Genomic DNA, 20,770 nt, shown 5'->3' on the forward strand with positions numbered 1-20,770 from the left:
AACTTTGACCTTAGAAGTAGTTCATGTCCATATGGTGAAGTTCAATATTCACATATGACGGAAGTTCAATTAACTTTGCTTCATTTTAACCTAAACTGTTGTTCAATTATTTTTAACATTCAACCAAATTGTATGATTTAGTCATAATGGCTTCACTAAAATTTGTATGATTTAGTCATAATGGCTTCAGTAAAAAATAATAAAACTTCTATCAACGTAAATTTAGATATTGTAGTTGCAGTTTGATTGATTAATTATTTTTTCCAAAAGAAGACGCATGTAAAAATTGAAGGTGTCAAAATAGGTTGCCCAGTGAAATTTTTTAATATAAATTACTTAAATATCATAGTTTTAATATAAAATTACAATCTATCCCTGATAAGTTTTTAATTACATTAATCCATTAAAAATTAAAAAATCCGGATACAATAATTGAAGCTCAGATACATTAAATATTGTCTCTGATACATTGATATGTAGCTCAGATACATTAAAAACTAGCTTGAATATATAATATGTAGCTCAAGTACATTGACTACTGGTTCAAATCCATTAAAAACTAGCTCGGATACATAATATAAAGCTCAGATACATTAAATACTGACTCAGATACATTAATATGTAGTTTAAATACATTAAAAACTAGTTCAGATACATTAATATGCAGCTCAGATACATCAAAAAAATAAAAATTTTGGATATTTTTAAAAATAATAGAGGATAATGGAAATAAGTGAAACAAAAGGTGTGTATTTATGTAAGGAAAAATTACATAAATTAATACGTTTTAAAAAATAATTACTGATTTTAGCGATACTTTTTGTTTATTATCATTTATAGCAATGCTTTGTTAAATCTGTAATATGTATTAAAAGTGAATTATGTATGCAATATATATGAATTATAATTGTTTTTTGAGATATATCATGTTTGTTTGGTAAAAGATTGTTACATTATATTATAAGTGTATTAAAATGTGTGATAAATGTATTATTCATCATTAAATTTTGTATTATATGTGAATAAGAAATTATTTTAATATGTATTAAACTTGTATTATAAATGAATTAAAAGTAAAAAGGTGAAAAAAAATATTATCACCATAAATGATAAATATTTTTTTTATCGTAGTATATTTACGTAAGTTTTCCTAGCCCAAAAGCTAAAAAGGCCCATTATGAAAACAAATCGTTGATGAGAATAGGCCCAAAGCCCAAAAAAGTAGCAGTAGAGTATATGAGATGAAACTTTGTTCACTGTCAAAACCCTAATAGAGAAGAAGAAGAGAAAGGCACCCACTTGTTCTTCATTTTCATCTTCGCCGCCTTCCGAAGATGAAGGTACCGCCGTGAACCTGCAACGTTTTTTTTCTCTTGTGTTGATTGTTGATTGTTGATTGGATTAGATAAGCTATGTATGTGTTTGATTTTCAATATATGCATTTTGATTTTTCTGTTTTTTTGTTTTGCAGTTCAACATTGCAAATCCGACCACTGGTTGCCAGAAGAAGCTCGAGATTGACGATGACCAGAAACTGTAATTACCTCATTTTATCTCCTCCTTCATTTTTTTGTTTGTTTGTATAATCGTTGTTATAGCAATTATTTATAATGCCACTACTATAGTGTTCATAAATACGAAGTTTTCCGATTATGTTTGCTTTTAGAAAAGGAATTATACAGATTTGTGTTGTTAAGATAGTAATTGTATTATTTTTTATAAGCCTTTCATGATCCATTTGAAAGGCTGGAAGTACCAAACACTATGAATTCCTCTTTGCATGTGTAGCTTAATGCTTAAAATTATTTCTGCTTCTTTGATTTATATGTATCGTGTGGATAGTCTAATTGTAGGTGTTTGGTTTGGGTGTTTGTTACCAATGTTATGTTATATTTCTTTTGTAGTCCTATGTTTTTCTATTATTTTTCAATTCAACTCCAAACTTTGCCCTATTAGACATATCCACCTCGAATTTCTGCATTGTTTGCTGTTACCTTTCTTCTTTTTATCCCTTGTATCATTTTCCATCTATATTCTTTATGCTGATTTTGGGTTTTGCATTTGTTTTGGTTAATGTCACTAGTTATTGCTTGAATTTAACAACTTGAAATATTTACAAGTAATAAGTAGCTATAAATCTGGTAAATGAAGTTTTGTAGTTTATTTTTATAATAAGTATTGATAAACCTAATATTTACAATGTTTCTGAAGTTATTATCTACTAATCTAAGTTGCCTGAACTCTTCTAAGAATTCTCTAAAAGTAGTGCATTTTTGGAGGATCTGACATGGGTACGGCAACAATTTTAGAGAGTCTGAGCAACTTAGCTCATGATACAATCAAACCAAACAACAAAACCACATCAAATGAATCAAGCTATTCAAATGTTGTCTCTAAAAACAATTCAATATGTTATGAATATTGAGTAACAACCATCCAACAAGTTATTGATTAAAAAACCCAAACAAGCTATTAACGACTGAAGTCTGGGCTAATAATTTTGGTCCATGGTGGTATACTTTTTTTGAAGAATGACAGCGATTGTTCCGTGGGTTGTTAGTAGCTTGGAAACCTTGATTTGCTTTCACCAGATGATCTATGTTGAGGATACTTGTTTATGTTGTTGGAGCTGGATGCTAACAGTTAAGGAATCTATATCTATTTGTATGTGCTCATGGGCCTTATCTTTAGATAGCATCACTAGACTAAAAACACAAATGACAGTTATACTAAATTTGAAACTATGAATGCATCACTTGGTACAATTCAGAAATCAATACTTTAGTATAAGAATAAGCAATTTACATCGGTTGAACTTGGTTGACATGTTCTTTTACTTTATTCGTTGCACTTATAATATTTCAATTTTTCTGTCTATTAACATGTATTTCCTTGCATTACAAATTGAATTGTGTATATTTTGTTGTTGACAGCATAGTGATTACTTATAACTGTTTTAGCTTGGTATGTAGAGCTGTTAGTGATAGATTTTGTTGCAGTTTGTATGTTGCATGTTGAGTATGCACAATGTTTTGAATTTGCATCACTTAGGTAGTTTATATTTGTGATATCTAATCTGATATATGTAAATGCAGTCGAGCCTTTTTTGACAAAAGGATCTCCCAAGAGGTCAGTGGAGATTCCCTGGGTGAGGTAAGTAATTGGTGCATATATTCTATGACTTTCTCAGTGGTACTTCATATGAGTTAATAAAAAATGTTGTACTTATGATGACAGGAGTTCAAGGGTTATGTCTTCAAGATCATGGGAGGATGTGACAAGCAAGGGTTTCCCATGAAGCAGGGAGTTTTAACTCCAGGCCGTGTTCGCCTTTTGCTGTACCGAGGTACTTGTAACTTGTGCTTGTAACTTGTAACTTGTGCTTGATAATCTCTTAAAGGCGGTGCCTATTTGCTGTGAATAACTTTTGGTTTAACTATCTAATTCATTTATATTAAATAGGTACTCCTTGTTTCCGGGGATATGGTAGGAGAAATGGTGAACGCAGAAGGAAATCTGTCCGTGGATGCATTGTTAGCCCTGATCTTTCTGTTCTGAATCTTGTTATCGTGAAAAAGGGTGAGAACGATCTGCCTGGACTGACTGACACTGAGAAGCCAAGGATGAGAGGACCCAAGAGAGCTTCAAAGATCAGAAAGCTCTTTAACCTCTCCAAGGAAGATGATGTCAGGAAGTATGTCAACACCTATCGCAGAAATTTCACTACCAAGACTGGTGAGTTGTCTCCTTTATAGCCACACACCTTCTTGTCTGTTTTGTATTCATAGTATAGCAAGTTTGGATGGACCTGTTTTGAACCCTATTATTCTGTGTTATGCAACAGGGAAAAATGCAAGCAAAGCTCCTAAGATTCAGAGGCTCGTGACACCATTGACTCTGCAAAGAAAGAGGGCAAGAATTGCTGACAAGAAGAAAAGAATTGCCAAGGCCAAGTCAGAGGCAGCTGATTATCAGAAGCTTCTTGCTTCAAGGTTGAAGGAACAAAGAGAAAGGCGCAGCGAGAGTTTGGCTAAGAAGAGGTCTAGACTCTCTGCAGCGTCTAAGCCATCCATAGCCGCTTAGTTCACTGGAATGTAATTCCTGCTATTTTTGGGTCTGGTTTTAGTTATTGTTGGATGTTGTACATGGTTTTGGTAATTTTGAGCATTCCTGACATTTTGAGTCTGATAGTACTTGAAGATTGATGATTTTTGTTACCTGACAATCTTTTATCATTATGTTTTTCTTGATCTTGCTACTTTGAAAAATTACCATCTTTTCAGTCTCTATTGGATAATACATTAGATGATTAAATAGATGAACTACGTGAAAATGCTTTTATCTTTTTGATTCAGTGAGGTTACAATTGAAATTGTCCTAAAATTTCAATTATATTGTTCCAACAAATTCTTCTGTATGAGAAGATTCGATACAAGTTCTCCAACATATTATTGGAATTTGTATGCACCTGGAGAGATGAAAATCAGAGAAAATAAAGATTGATAAATATACTAGCAAACATCATAGTGTGTTTTGATATAATTTTTGAATGTTCATCATCGATAGTAGTGTCGATCCAAAATGATTTTTTTGGTGAAAAGAGTTTCTGTGATTTTTTTTTTGCAACCAAACATTGGAGAGTGACACATGTTTTGAAAGAAAAAAAAATATTTTGCTTCGTACCAAACAATGCCCCATGACAACTTTTAATCATGGTGGTTGCAACCATGGTGAGTCTAATGAAAATAGAGTTCAAATTTTATGTACAAACAATGTATAAAGTAGTAGGACAATAAGGTCATCTAAACGACATAATAATTATATTGTCAAGTCTATATAACTTAAAGACATTTGATACACAGAGTTGGGATGAGTTTAAAGACATTTGATACGCAGAGTTGCGATGGGTCGATATTGCTAGACACAGGAGCTTCAGGGAAATTGCCTGGGCATCTGAACCTGGTGGTGCGCAAATGCAATCATCAAATTTAAACAAGTATATCGAGTTTGAGCCAAAGCTACTAGCAAACTTGTAACCACCGCCCCAGATTCTTACCTAAGTAACTCTTTCCTATTAACTAAATGGAAAAAGTGAACCATTGTGTCATTCTCTAAGAAAGAAAGATCTCCCTACTCTTTGCTACGCTACTATTTATCATAGGCATAATACATAATTGTGCCCTTTAACTTGACTTCGAATCACGTTTATGCCTTTCAACTTTGAGTATGCACAAGTAGACACTTAAACTTGTATAAAGTTGAACAAATAGACACACATGTCTTACATGTCATTTTTTGTCCTACGTGGTGTCCTACGTGTATTTTGATATGTAAGACTCATATGTTTATTTATTTAAAAGTTGGATAGTTAAAGTGTCTGTTTGTGCATTATAAAAGTTGGAGGTCAAAGTTAAAATTTGAAGTTAAGTTTCGGGTCCAATATATGTATTATGCCTTTATCATATGATTCTACCCAAAATCCTACCTTTTACCTTTTGTAGAGTCGAAACTACAATCATCATCCTTTGCTAAAAAATTATATTATATATATATAGATCAAATATTACTTTTCATACGTATATGTCAAATGTTGCGCAACAACTAGTTGAAAGTTTCACAAATTGGCAAGACATGCTTATTCCTAAAACATAACATAAAAGAAAATGTTGTATGCTCGATGTCAACTTCTCTTCTCTATTCCTATCCGAGTCTATCTTTCAGAGAGAACCTACCTTTAAACGAACTTATACTGTCAGATAGTCCCTCAAAATAAGCATCAATCCCCTGCATATATCAAGATAAACGCAGAATTCATAATCGTACTTTGAAGGAGGTAAAATGTAGCAAAGATGGACTAATTCATAAATGTAAAACTTACATTGAGTGTTATATATTGATGTAGACTTTAAGGCAATTGTTTCCCATGTCCTCTTGTTCTTGTTCAATCTTTCTTGCAGATTCCTCAGCAAGAGTGCTGCAATTATGTAACTCAATTGACTCCAAACTACAAATTTCTCCAAAATCTATTGGAATTTCCTTAAGTTTTCTGCATTCCTTCAGAACAAGGCGTTTTAGATTTGGGAAGTTATCACTGCTAGCTTCCCAATGCTCAACGTTTATGTTGCAAAATAACAAAAGCTCTAGGCTTTGGAATTTGTCTTCATCATTCAATCTCCATACATAACCATTGGCTGCATAGTTTTTAAGTTTGAGCTCTTCAAGATTTGGCAACATAACAAGAGCTGATATGTCTGTCCAATGAAAACTATGCCAGCCAGCTAAAGTCAACCTCTTAAGTGATATTGGTAATGACCTGATGGAGATCAATGCCCGCGCAGACCAAGACAATCTTTTGACAAACTTCAATGCTTCGAGTTTTGTTAAGCTGGACGTATCAACGAGGGGATTGGCCCTATCCCCGGTTCTCAGTAAAGCATTATTTTGGAGAATCAATCTCTTTACATTGGGAATGTTAGAAAAGACTTTGTTTGTACAACTGGTGATAGAGAGGTTATAAAGTTCCTCTACATTTGGCATCCCTATCGCAAGATGCTTATTTAGGATACTTTTTCTTCCCGGACTAGGTAAATAGAAGGCTTCCCTTATATGTATACACCTCAAGTTCTTCATCATCCATATCTTCTCTGGTAAAGTTGTATAACCGCGTTCTCTCCCATATACTAGAGTTTGCAAATTCTGAAGCTCTGCGATTGATGCAGGAGGATTGTCATCACATCGAATTTGGAGGTATCTGAGATGAAATAGTTTGGTAATTACAAGTGGAAATGAACGAAAACAATTATATTCATTGAATACTGCCAATACCCTGAGAAGCTTGAAATGGGAGAAATCGTCAATGTCTGGTCTGGACGTAAAGTCAGGAAATAAGTAGATAGATCTGGCAACTGATGGGAATAGATGGAAAAGATGAATAACTGAATTTTGAAAACTGAAATGCCTCTGTGCAGAAACAGTAGGGACTACTTTAGTTGTCTCAACATACATAAACTGTGTCAGTTCAACTTCCGTCAAACAGAATTCACGCAGTAGATCATGCATTCCACATGCTTTTATCTCACCATTGAATCTCTTTTTTCTAACCATTATCAAATTCCTGCTGATAAGATCCTCCAGATAATCTCTCGCCACTTCAGTCAAGCTTTCATCACTTCCAGACCTCCTTATAAAACCTTGTGTGATCCATAAGTGAATCAATCTCCAAGTCTCAACATGATAGTCCTCTGGGAAACTACCCATAGAAAGAAAGCAAGGTTTGAGGTGATTAGGCAAGTGGTGATAACTCAAACCGAGCACTCCTAAGCATTTATCTGGATGACTAGAAATGATTTCACCTAAGGTTCGGGAAACATCCATCCAACTTCCTAATGTCCTAGACACTTTAGAAAGATGTCCTGCAATCACTGAAATTGTTAAGGGTAGTCCTTGGCATTTTTCCGCTATTTTCTTTCCAATTTCTTCCAACTCAGGAGGATGACAATTATTTGGTCCAAACACCTTATCACAAAGCAACTTCCAACTGTTCTCTAAATTCAAGAGGTTCATCTCATGAGGGCTAATAGGATTTGCATACATTGCTACCTTTGTTTCCCTAGTAGTCAATAAGATTCGACTCCTACGGTTGTAATCAGGAAATATACCTCTTATGCTATCCCAAACATCCGTACTCCAAATATCATCAACAACAACAAGGTATCTTCGACCCTTTAGGCTTTTCTGCACCAGGTCGGCTAACTCATTGTCATCCTTTACATCATAATCTTTTTTTATGGCATTATCTGTTTGCTTTGAAATGCAATGTAAAGCCTCTAACAACACACTTCTTCTTCCATATTCTTGAGATATTGTAATCCATACACGAATGTCAAAATGATACCTGAGTTTTAGGTGATCATAAGCTTTTCTAGCGAGTGTTGTTTTCCCGATGCCACCCATGCCTGATATTGTGACAATGTCTAGATCTGACAACTGTCCTGTCAGTCTTTCAACTATTATCTCCAGGTCATCATCAAGTCCGCGCACAATATCATCTTCCGAATGTTGCAGTATTGCGTTGCTTGAATACCCATCGCATTCAAGAATTTGATCATCATGAGTGCTTGTGGTAAACTCAGAAACAACCTCCATCACTTCATTCTTTTGTGTATCGATTTTTTCAACAACTGATAGCAAATTCTTGTGTAGTAAACTTGTAGGTGCAATTCCAAATGTCCAGCTTAAGCCTTCGATGATTTGATAAATCGTCAGCTCAACAACATCTTCTGTATAACTAGCAGAAGCTCTTATTTTTTCCTCCAAAGATTTGATTGTTTCTACATCAAATCTACTCTTGCTAGTTTCCTCGACAACATTTTGAAAATATTCAGCAGTAACAATAAGGGATTCGATCGTTTTAACCATTTTACCTTGAATGAGGTCTGGACGGCTCTGCCGTAGTTGCTCAAGAGTTTGAAGAAGAGAAATTACAGCTGTATAACCTTCCATCAAATTACGACTCAAAATAACTAAGATTTTCGCTTGAAATACCTTAACAAGATCAAAAAGACACAGATTTGAACTTAGTATCACAATGTAAAACTACTCAGCTGTTTCAACTATCTTTCTCTTAATATTTAATCCCACAACTTGTTGTCAATACACCATTTAATTAATTTCCAACACCACCTTAGCTTAGTGTTTATCCCATAAATTATCTGACTTAACTATTAAAACAAAACAAAGTCAGAGGAGTAGGTGTAATATAATAATTCTCCCATCCACTTTCATTTGATTATTTCGATTATCTTTATATCAACTTAATCAAACACTTGCAAAATGAAAAGGGATGGGAGAATTATTATATTACACCTACTCTTCTGACTTTGTTTTTCTGTTACTAGTTAAGTTAGCCAATTCGGGGATAAACACTATGATAAAGTGGTGTCGGAAAGTAACTAAATGGTATTATACAACAAGTTGTGGGATTAAAGATTGAGAGAAAGATAGTTGAAAAAGCTGAGAAGTTTTATATTGTGATACTAAGCTTTCAAGTCTCTCAAGAAACTTCAGCAGAGACATCCAGACCTCATTCAGGGTCAAATGGCTAAAATGCTCGATACCCTTCTTGTTCAAGAATTTTCTATCAGTTGATGAAAAAATCGGTACACAAAAGAACGAAGTGATGGAGATTGTTTTTCAGTTTACCTCAAGCACTCATGATGATCAAAATCTTGAATCTGATGGGGATTCCTTGATTAGCAGTCCAACACTGCAACATTTGGAAGAAGATATCGTGCACGGGCTTGATGATGACCTGGAGATAATAGTTGAAAAACTGACAGGACAGTTGTGACATTGTCACAATATCAGGCATGGGTTGCGTAGGCAAAACAACACTCGCTAGAAAAGCTTATGATCACCCAAAACTCAGCTATCATTTTGACATTCGTGTTTGGATTACAACATCTCAAGAATATGGAAGAAGAAATGTGTTGTTAGAAGCTTTACATTGCATTTCAAAGCAAACAAATATTGACATCGAAAAAGATTATAATGTGAAGGATGACAATGAGTTAGCCGACCTGGTGCAAAAAAGCCTAAAGGGTCGAAGATACCTTGTTGTTGTTGATGATATTTGGAGTACGGATGTTTGGGATACCATAAGAGGTATTTTTCCTGATTACAACCGTAGGAGTCGAATCTTATTGACTACTAGGGAAACAAGGTAGCAATGTATGCAAATCCTAACATAGTCTCAAACTGTTTCTGCACAGAAGCATTTCAGTTTTCAAAATAAACGCGGCTATTCAGCTATTGATCATTGCAATCTATTACCATCAAATGACAGATCTATCTACTTATATCCTGACTTTATGTTCAGAGTAAACCTTGAAGCTTTCTCCCATTTCAAGCTTCTTGACGTACACAAGTAGGTACAAAAACTTGTATAAAACTAAATAAATAAACACATTCATTCTATGTGGCGTCCTACATAGCAATTTCGTGTCTTAGGTGTATTATGCATGCAGAACGCGTGTATTATGCATGCAGAACGCGTGTCTTCTTGTTCAATAATTTTATACAAGTTCAAGTGCATACCTGTGTACAACTGAAGTTGGAGGGCATAAATATCGTCAAAGTTAAATAGCTTATTAAGTTCCATTGTTCACATTACTAATTAGCCTACTTTAGTATATTGTATATATATGCAGGGGATTGAAGCTTTATTTGATATGAAAGAGTTTCTACACTAGTTAAGTAAGAATGGGGTTGGAGCTTAGGAGTGCAAAAACAGAATCGAAAAAAAAATGTTATTGATTTATTATTATTGGGTTAACGAGTTTTTAACGGTTTTATAAAATAAAGTTATTGAGTTTTTGTTTTGGTGTTGATTTTTAATATTGGGTAAACAGATAACCCATTAAGACTAGTAATTAATTTACTATTTTTATTTCTACATAAACATTATATATTAATCTCAAGACCCTACTATGGTTACTGACTTACCGTCTTTATCCTTTAGCCTTCAACTCACACGATGACTTTGAGTTCACAACTTCACATTATACAAACTCAAAATATAAAGTAAGAACCTTATTCCTTTTAATTTCTCTTTCTGTTACCTTGTTAGTTCTTTATTTGTTATTATCGTTCTGTTTTATGACCATTTGTAAAGTTACATTATTGTGTTGTCGCGTCAAATTGATTAGAGAAGTCATATATTTGTTTTATAAGTATTTCCTTATTGGTTAAATCGAAAATCGAACCATTAACGACCAAAATCGATAAATCAAAAACTGATAAAAATATCTTGTAGGTATATTTTTTGGTTAAAAGTATTTGAAAATCGAAAACCGATAAACCGTATCAATAATATATAAAATCGAACCAAATCGACCGAAACACACCCTAGTAAAGCCTTATGAATTAATAGAACCTAGGAACTTTAGGCTCAAAAAAGTTAATTATCTTCGACCATTAAATTATTTTAAGAATTTCAATGTAGAAATTATATATTTAAAAATTATATTAAAAAAATTACGAATTGATATAACTAATAATAACATTTTATTAGAGCGACTCCTCACCGTCAAAAGGAATATAAAAATGACAATTCAATCTCAATTTTGATTCTATAGCTCACCATTTCAATCAAATACCTTTGTTTCAATTAATACTTTTATATATTACAATGGAAAAATGATGTGACAATTTTCTATAGTTAATTACTTTTTAAAAAAAAAAAAAAGTCTATTTTGAGGTTCCTACTAAATCAATGGTCAATGAATTTGGGTAAATATTTATACCAACTTTATCAAAGCTTAAGACATATCGAATATTGTCTTTGAGAATATTTTACTTAGAATATATCTCAAAATTCAAAAATTAATAAAGATCAACAAAAAAGAAAGTAATCGAAATATTCAATGGCTGAAATGTGAAGTCCTTAAAGGCTGCCAAATACTCCCTCCGTCCGGAATTGTTTGTCATGTTACATTTATCGAAAGTTAATTTGATTAATTTTCAAAGGTAAATTAGATCATATTAATCCGATATTTTAAACAAAAAAATTAGACATTCTAAAACTATATGGAAAGTACTATAAATTACAATTTTTCGCATATTAATATGATGAAAAAATACATCTTAAAATGTTAGTCAAAATTTTTATAGTTTAACTCTAAAAATAGAAATCATGACAAATAATACCGGACGGAGGGAGTATTATCGATTTCAATGATGGGAAGTGTAATAGAGTTTTGGCTAATCGCATTCAATCACAATAAATATACCAAATAGAAAAAAAAGGGTACTCCTATGTCGTTTTAGTGATTAACCTAACTAATATTATGAATACTGCTTTTTTTTTCTTCTTGAAATTCCACAAAAAAAAAAAGAACCTAACTAATATTATGAATACTGCTTTTTTTTTCCCTTCAAATTCCACAAAAAAAAATTCACTTAGCTTTCACATTTTTGCACAAAAGTTATTAAATACATTTGAGTATCACTAAATATATTTTTTTTATAGGAAACAAAAAAATCACTCAAATTTATATAAGTTTCACAAAAGGACATTTGTAGAAAATAAAACACAGTTTTTATATGACAATTAAACAAGATTGAATCACTTCTTTGAACCAAAAAAAAAAAGTTATTAGTAGCTGTCTGTGATTTTCACTAAAGTTGAGTGATTCTAATTCTATTTGTTTATAAAAAAACAAACTAATAACTTTAGTATTTTTATATTATAATAAAAGTTAAAAGTCAATATGTGAAATTATACAATGTTAATAGAACTGTAATAATAAAAAATATGAAGTGAAAATAAGCAGGCCAACTTTTAATCCATACACCTTTTATACAAGTTTGATACATTATATATAATGATTATGATATTGTATATTCGGATATTTTCAAAGAAATTGTATATTTTTTGAAAATTTTTGTTAGACTGAAACACTAGAAGGTTTCAAAGTAAAATATGTCAAGCCCAAAATTATTGTTGTTCTAAAGTCTCAATCAATCACATGTTAATTCTTCTACTTGTATATATATATATAATAACTTATTAAATCCACTTTCATAAGCAACATATCCATCAAAATATTTATTTCCTTTACTTACTAAAATGGAGATTCAACTTTACTTATTTCCTTTGTTTCTCTTCTTTTCATTTCTTTATATCCTATTGAAGAAATGTAACACAAAATTACCTCCAGGTCCATGGAGACTTCCTCTTATTGGAAACCTTCATCACTTGAAGGGAAAACTACCACATCATAACCTTCGAGATTTAGCTCGAAAACATGGACCTCTCATGTACTTACAACTCGGAGAAGTTCCTGTAGTTGTCATATCATCACCTCGCGTAGCAAAAGCTGTACTGAAAACTCATGACCTCGCTTTTGCAACTAGGCCACAGTTCATGGCCTCAGACATTGTGTTTTACAAAAGTAGGGACATATCTTTCGCCCCATATGGTGATTACTGGAGACAAATGCGTAAAGTGTTAACACAAGAACTACTCAGTAACAAGATGGTCAAGTCATATAACATGATCCGAAAAGATGAGCTGTCAAAGCTCCTCTCATCGATTCGTTTGGCAACAGGTTCTGCAGTTAACATAACAGAAAAGCTTCTCTGGTTTACCAGCTGCATGACCTGTAGATTAGCATTTGGAAAAATATGCAACGATCGAGATGAACTGATCATGCTTATAAGGGAGATATTAGCATTATCAGGAGGATTTGATGTGTGTGATTTGTTCCCTTCCTGGAAATTACTTCACAATATGAGTAACATGAAAGCTAGATTAACAAATGTACATCATAAGTATGATCAAATCATGGAGAATATCATCAATGAACACAAACAGAATCATGCAGCAGGTATAAAGGGAAATAACGAGTTTGGTGGCGAAGATATGATTGATGCTTTACTGAGAGCTAAAGAGAACAATGAACTTCAATTTCCTATTGAAAATGACAACATGAAAGCAGTAATTCTGGTAAGTTTTGATCCAACATAATACTAATATACTCTGTTTACTACAGGGTACTCAATACTAATAAACGTTCATGCATACGTTCTTGCAGGACTTGTTTATTGCTGGAACAGAAACTTCATATACTGCTATTATATGGGCATTAACAGAGATGATGAAGCACCCAAATGTTATGGCCAAGGCACAAGCTGAAGTGAGACAAGTCTTTAAAGATAATGAAAATTTCGATGAAAATGATCTTGACAAGTTGCCATACTTGAAATCAGTGATTAAGGAAACACTAAGGATGCATCCTCCAGTTCCTTTGTTAGGACCTAGGGAGTGCAGGGAGCAGACTGAGATTGATGGATATACTGTACCGCTTAATGCTAGAGTAATGGTTAATGCATGGGCGATTGGAAGAGATCCTGAAAGTTGGGAAGATCCTGAAAGTTTCAAACCGGAGAGATTTGAAAATATTTCAGTTGATCTTACAGGTAATCACTATCAGTTCATTCCTTTTGGTTCAGGAAGAAGAATGTGTCCAGGAATGTCGTTTGGTTTAGTTAACACTGGGCATCCTTTAGCCCAGTTTCTATACCAATTCAACTGGAAACTCCCTGATAAGGTTAATGCTAATGATTTTCGTACTACTGAAACAAGTAGAGTTTTTGCAGCAAGCAAAGATGACCTCTACTTGATTCCCACAAGTCCCAGGGAGCAAGAATAGCTTTAAATGGAGTTATTAGAAGAAAAAATGAAGAGATTACAGCATTTTCTTTAATATGTGTTATGTTCATTTTCTTGTTTAAAGTGTACCCTGAAAGATAAAGGGCTATATAGGTGAGACTTTTTGCTACTTTACTATTGTGTATCATATCTAATAAAGTTCATTTACATTCATTTCAAGTGCAAAAATCTAGTAATGGAACTTTCAATAACAAGCCTGTGAGTTATATGACAAAGGATCAAACTTAAATGTTAAGGATTACACAAAATGGACTGGCTTACACCATGAAAGAATCTGCATAAGATGGTTCAAGGTACTTCTTTTCCAGGACACAACAATAAACTCAATTAGATTGTTCTCTCCTTTCTATAAACGAAGCTAGTAATAGTAGTCAATTTCACAATCTTCATATTTCCATGCTCCCAGATACCCAATGTGATCAGGCTAGTTCTACTAACAGACAACAACAACATACCCAGTATAGTCACGCAGGTGAGATCAGGCTAGTTCTACTCACAGATGTATTTATTACATAAAGAATATTATGCAGCTAACAAACTCATCTCAGTTGCAATTTCGTGACTTATGACCTGAAAATCAGTAGCCCTGTCGCTTTCGTCTATTGTCTTCTGGTCTGCCTCTTCTTGATGAAAAGGCTGTTTTTGAATCACCAGTCTTCTTGGTATATCCATGTTTGAGAGCTACGATTGGATTTAAGTACATCATTCCAGGAGAGTGTCTTTTCTCTCTTGGAAGTGCTCTTAACTCTGGTAACCAGTATGCAACAAACTCCCCTTCAGGATCATAGTTTTGAGCCTGAAACATGTAAAAAATAATTTTGAATAATAGCTGCTTCATTGGGAGGGAATAGAGATAGCATTCACTAAACTGTTTTTCATATGCACTTACAAACTCAAACTGCACCGTTCAAAATAGAAAATTACATAGGCATTAGACACCTTGTTGGTTTATTCCGAGAACGTGATTATAATTGAAGAAAGATTGGATTCATTAATTTACTTACTTGCTTCGGAATGCTGAAGTAACGGTCTTCTCTCGGGTCATTGCCAACACCTGACAGAAATGGGAAGATGGTAACTTTCAACTTCCAATTCTAACTTCCAGTTCAGAGAAAGTGGAGATATAAAAGCTAGATAATAAAGGGAGAATCACCTGCTCCATATGTCCAGTTGCCATAGTTGGAGCAAGGATCGTAATCCAAGAGGCATGTCTCAAACCATTCAGCTCCCATCCGCCAGTCGATGCCCATATCTCGAACAAGAAAAGAACACACAATCTGGCAAAAGACAATAATATATTTTTAAAATGACAATTCCTTTCTTGATTTACCCAGAGAAAACAAGAGCTATAATTAGAATGCAGTAAATATCGGTCTTTCTTGATGACTTCCAGACTGTTTTCTAGCTTACTATTTGGATGGAAATTTTCAAGAACATCATGAATAAAATGAAGATGTACCTGTCGTCCTCGATTCGACATGAATCCAGTAGCAGCTAGTTCTTTCATGTTGGCATCAATTAAAGGATACCTACATATTTTCATTGGATAATTAACAATTTCTCAGCCCAAGGAAATGAAGAACATATTTATTTTCACATGTTTCTTCAGATTTGAACTTCCTACTAAGTTCTAACAATCATTTGGGATTGAGGAAGAGAAAGGAACAGTCAACATCCAAGGTATGAAGGTAATGTACTTGTTATAAAACAGGCCCTTCGACAGCCCCTAGATAGAAACTTACCCGGTTTGCCCTCGTCTCCAGGCATCAAACATGGTTTGGTCTTGGCTCCAGTTAATATTTACCTTTTGAGGGCCTCCTAAATAGTCAAATAAAAACAAATAGATATATTTCAGGATCTCCGTAATTCCCAGAACAAAAGGAAAATGAACCTTGAAAATAGATAACAGCAAGAAGCAAAATTCCTCTTGAGAAGTTGATCAAAGAACGGGATGTGTTAATATGCATTCAGATAGCATGGATAATTTATATTTTTTTTACCTGCTTGAAACAGCAAATTTGCTAATTTGATTGAGAGAAATCTGAAGTAATCCCTCCATATTAATTCAAACAAAACCCTGAAAAACAAATATAAGGCATCAAACATACACCTGTTAGTTGTATGAATACAAGGCATCAGATTATTTAGTACTCACAAACTATATTTATTAGATTTGTTATCTCCTCTCACTACCTTCATCAACATAAAAGGCATAGAAACCATACAAACACAGTCACAACTCACAAGCATATCCAGGGGAAGAGGACAAAGAAAGGAGGAAGATATACCAGTATGTCGAATCATTTGATAGTCTTTCCTTCTCATATCTCTTCACCTAAAAAAGACAAATGAATCTTTCTGAATCTCTTAAGTTACTAGCATACAGAAGTTGTTAATGAAGCATTGCAATATGAGACAACGTTCTCTACCTCTTCATATATAAAACGGGGAGACAGACTTCCTGAAGCAAGCCAAGGAGAGAACTTTGTAGAATAATCAGCTCCTAACATTCCATTTCGAGTCTCTTTATACACTTTTAATAAATCCTGCAATCAATCAAAGATACAAAAGATATGCAGAATCGTCATTAGACTGGGTCGTGTCTCTATACTAAGCAGCAGAAAATTTATAAAATCAGCAAATTCCCTAAGTCGAGGCCATCTATTAGATGAACATAGTCCATAGACACAGTAAAAACAAAAGAAGGTTTAATTTCAAATCACCATGTCACTTATCACTGCTTACAAGGAATAGGGACCAAAGCAGCACCCAAAAACACAGTGATTATAGGCGACAAAAAACGGAGAGGCTTAGCTGAGAACGGAGTGTTTGCGGTTAGTGTGGGGGTAAGGGAAGGGTGGACATACACCCTACGCAGCCTTATCCTTGCATTTCTGTGAAGAGGCTATTTCTATGCTTTGAACCTGTGAGGTTTCCGAAGGAATAACTCTAATGTTGCACCAAAGAAACAAAAAAGAAAGAGAAAATATGAAGGGAAAACACTAGGGTCACCCCGGTCCTTTAGGACAAAAGAAATGAGAAGAACAGGAAATCCAACATAGTAATCCAAAACAAAATTTAAAAGATTCGCATCACAATTCGCAGTGCACAGTTTTTGCATATAAGAAAGGTACACTACCTTCTTCCAAAAGTAATCATGTACCCTACCCAGTGCAGCACTTTCACCGCCAACAAAGTTCATTCCTTTAGTAACCTGTCAAAATAAGGACACATGATACCATAATTTGAGCTTCAAAAACAAATTAATCCACTATTCTTTAATGCAACTCTAGTGTTGACCTGCCTTTTCCTGCTGAAGCCCGAGCTCAGAAACTTGTGGGACATGTCCCCAATCCCCAACCTCTGGTGGAGGACCAAATGATGTTGGGAGTTTAGTGCAATTACGAACTTTTGATTTGTATTCCACTGACTGTTAAGTTTAACCATCAATCACACAACTGATGAATAAGATATGAGAAAGTATCTTAAATTGCAAGTCACCTCACTCAGAAAAATATTGTGATGGCTAATACCTTACGGAACTGAGTGTACACATCTGGTAAACTCTCACAGTCAAATGGAAGGTCATCTATATGATACATTGTACTACCCCAGACCAATTCCAGCTTAGTAGTATTTCTAGATCCTGGATCATTGCCTATTCCACCAGATGATGGCGATACAAGCTTTTGCAGATTTCTGGTGACCAATTTTTCTACTTTTACTTCCTCACTGCATGTTTCCTTGTGGGCATACACCTGTAACATACACTCACCTCCTAAGTATGTAGTAACAGAGAAGTTCAGAATTGACAGAACGTAGTAAAAGAAGCATCGATATTTGGAAAGAATAATGAAAGAAACAGCTTCTTAACTGTGTGTGCCTTGTAAGCTTTCGCCAAGGAGGGGACAATATCTTCTGGTTTACCATGTTGAATTAATAGGTCAAGTCCCCGCTTCACTAGGTTCCTTTTCAAGTCATTTAAGCACTCTATGATGAATTGAGCCCTTAAAGCTGTCAAAGAGAAGACCTTGAGCTCATCAAATAAGTAGCAATACAAGCAAACAAATCTAATTTAACCAAAGAAAATTGAAAAGAAGGATTAGGTAAATGACAAATCAACAAACTAACTATGCCTTAATACTAAACTACTGAGGCTGATATGAATCCTCTATACCTGTTCCACTCTATTTGGTTCATTCCATTCCAATACACCAAAATAAATTAGGGTTCTCTAAGACTAACATTCTAAATCTAACAGTTATCTCTATAATTTTTTTTCTTATCAGTCACATTTATCCCTAACTAACACCAAGACCTTGCCAAATTAACAAACTCCCCACAATCACCAGACATAATGTAAGTTTTCCAACAATGACAGCTTAATCTGAATTAGTTGGTATCTCTATATGGACCTTTTGCTTCCATGTGTTCTATACTTTCTTAGGTTTATATGAATTTCGAGAGATTGTAGATCTTTTGAGACAGATTATCTCCACGTGATTTTAGATCTATATTGTCACCTCAATACACATTATATCATCATAGTGTCACACCTATAAACCAGTGCATTTTAAGATCTATGTATCACATGGTCAAGCTAGCTAGCATTATCTTAGTTTATCATCAATGCATACTATACGCACCTTCGGTTGTATAATTATCATTTCTAATCTTGTCTAAGCTTGCATACAAATTGCCCACATCTTTACAACACTCATATTTAATTTGTTTGGCCTAAAGTTCCAATTGTCTCAAAGAACATTCTTTGATAACCCTGTAAAGTGGGCACCAACACCTTGCACATGCCTTTAGGACACTATGATATTAACACTAGTACATCTGTGATAATGGTTTCATTTCATCCAATCACGAATTAAAACGCTTCAACAGGCCTCCAGAGAATGCACAATATAACACTTCCATACTGCATTCTTCACCTCTACTATATTCAGATTCGAACTTAAATTACTGGTACACAACAGGCAAGTGCAATAAAAGGCTAAGAACTCATTATTATTAAAGCTGATAAAGAATGTGCAACCTCCATCGCGAACATATAGATAACCAAGTACTAACATTTTAATTCAGTTATCTACAATTAAATCACAAACTCATCAAAAAAAGAGACAATGAAAAACAAGAAAAGCCAGCAACTTTTGATACCCTTTAGCTAAAGATTGTCTTTTCAGTATCATTTTCCCAACTTATTTAGAATATCAAACAAATACTAAGTAAGATTTGAATCCCAATTCAAGAACAGAGTAGACCATTTTACCTCCTGTTTTGGGCATTCCAAAGTAATGGGTAGTCCCAAAAAGCCTAGGATCAACACAATACACAGGCAAGATTGCCTCAGATGAAACCCAAGCTCTTAAAAGAGCTTCATTATCCAGTACCCTCAAATCATTCCTGAACCAAACAATAGCAACCCCTTTACCTTTCCTCTTACCCAAACCACCAGACTCATATCTCTGAAAAGTCTGTTCACAAACTCTCTCCGTTTCTTCAGGGGTCAGTCCTGGAACATTTTGAACAGTGGGTGTTGTTCTGGCAGTTAAAGAAGCCATTTTTATGGAGAAATTGCAGTGGAATGTGAAAAGGGTGTGCTTTGATTTGCTTGAAAATGGAGTAAATTTGGTTAACAAGAAGGGTTGTTTGATCATCACAATCAAGATTCAAGAAGTGAAAATGTGAGATTTTTGAATTATAGGATTTTGCAAAAGTGACGAATTGGAAGGAGTTTTTCATTTGAGGAGTTGAGAAGGCGACACGTGGCCTGAGAAATTTTGTCTTGTCGTGTCGTCTTCTTAGCCTTTTGTTATCCATTTTTTTCTGTTTTTGCCATGTTGGCAATGTAACGTTCTTTCACTTTTAGCTACTCATTATAAATTTTCCGACCATCTTTATTTGTTCAATATAATATTATTTAATTTTATTTGTTTAGTTTAAAAAATGAAAAATTTAATTTTTTTCTTAATTTTTTTTAACTTTGTTGTTAAATTATAATATTATTTAATTTTATTTTTTTAGTTTAAAAAATGAAAATTTAATTTTTTTTTAACTTTGTTGTTAAATATTGTTATTTTTTGGTATTTTCATAACTTATACCATTTAGTTATAATTATATGACATATTTTACGTTTAAAAATTCAAATAAGTTTATCTTTAATCGTAAGTTTTTAATATACCTTTAAAAATATTTTGAATTGTTAATCACTATGACTTCTAGTATATCTTACATAGTTTCCAAATAGGAAGGTCTGATATACCGCTCAACTTTGTCATTTGAAGCCGATATATCACTCATTATTTAAGTGACTCATATATGCCCTTACCGTTATACAAACGGTTCACATATACCGTACCGTTACAAAATGAGCTCACATATACCCTTCATTTAACGGAAGTTAAGAAATTAGTTTCAAATTTATATTTTTTACTTTTAATATTTTTAAAAAATTATTTGGGGGTATATGATTCTTCTATCAAAGTTCAAAGTATATTTAATTTTTTTCATACATAAATTATTTTTTT

The 20,770-nt window shown here is 33.6% G+C and overlaps 5 protein-coding genes across 5 annotated transcripts; 3 read left to right on the forward strand and 2 right to left on the reverse strand.

Moving 5' to 3' along the window:
- Positions 1-1,209: 1,209 nt before the first annotated feature.
- Positions 1,210-4,286, forward strand: LOC107028817 (40S ribosomal protein S6-like). Its single transcript, XM_015230028.2, has 6 exons — positions 1,210-1,340; positions 1,472-1,536; positions 3,096-3,153; positions 3,238-3,346; positions 3,463-3,735; positions 3,845-4,286. The coding sequence occupies exons 1-6, from the start codon at positions 1,335-1,337 to the stop codon at positions 4,081-4,083; spliced, it is 750 nt and encodes a 249-aa protein (XP_015085514.1). The 5' UTR covers positions 1,210-1,334; the 3' UTR covers positions 4,084-4,286.
- A 1,598-nt stretch (positions 4,287-5,884) lies between these two features.
- On the reverse strand, positions 5,885-8,502 carry LOC107026644 (putative late blight resistance protein homolog R1A-10). Its single transcript, XM_027919420.1, has one exon. It carries the CDS (start codon positions 8,500-8,502, stop codon positions 5,887-5,889), a length of 2,616 nt encoding a protein of 871 aa, XP_027775221.1. The 3' UTR covers positions 5,885-5,886.
- A 676-nt stretch (positions 8,503-9,178) lies between these two features.
- LOC107027806 (putative late blight resistance protein homolog R1A-3) lies at positions 9,179-9,725 on the forward strand. Its single transcript, XM_015228871.1, has 2 exons — positions 9,179-9,342; positions 9,428-9,725. Exons 1-2 carry the CDS (start codon positions 9,179-9,181, stop codon positions 9,723-9,725), a joined length of 462 nt encoding a protein of 153 aa, XP_015084357.1.
- A 2,851-nt stretch (positions 9,726-12,576) lies between these two features.
- Positions 12,577-14,391, forward strand: LOC107026646 (cytochrome P450 71D7-like). The gene is made up of 2 exons (XM_015227690.2): positions 12,577-13,507; positions 13,596-14,391. Exons 1-2 carry the CDS (start codon positions 12,629-12,631, stop codon positions 14,211-14,213), a joined length of 1,497 nt encoding a protein of 498 aa, XP_015083176.1. The 5' UTR covers positions 12,577-12,628; the 3' UTR covers positions 14,214-14,391.
- LOC107026645 (cryptochrome DASH, chloroplastic/mitochondrial) lies at positions 14,389-20,030 on the reverse strand. The gene is made up of 13 exons (XM_015227688.2): positions 19,512-20,030; positions 18,108-18,247; positions 17,767-17,991; positions 17,538-17,663; positions 17,373-17,447; positions 16,663-16,779; positions 16,522-16,568; positions 16,234-16,310; positions 15,976-16,051; positions 15,693-15,762; positions 15,387-15,510; positions 15,238-15,287; positions 14,389-15,029 (listed from the first exon to the last, which is right to left on the reverse strand). Exons 1-13 carry the CDS (start codon positions 19,897-19,899, stop codon positions 14,811-14,813), a joined length of 1,734 nt encoding a protein of 577 aa, XP_015083174.1. The 5' UTR covers positions 19,900-20,030; the 3' UTR covers positions 14,389-14,810.
- Positions 20,031-20,770: the final 740 nt, after the last annotated feature.

Source organism: Solanum pennellii, chromosome 8, assembly GCF_001406875.1.
Source record: "Solanum pennellii chromosome 8, SPENNV200".
Taxonomy (NCBI): Eukaryota; Viridiplantae; Streptophyta; class Magnoliopsida; order Solanales; family Solanaceae; genus Solanum; species Solanum pennellii.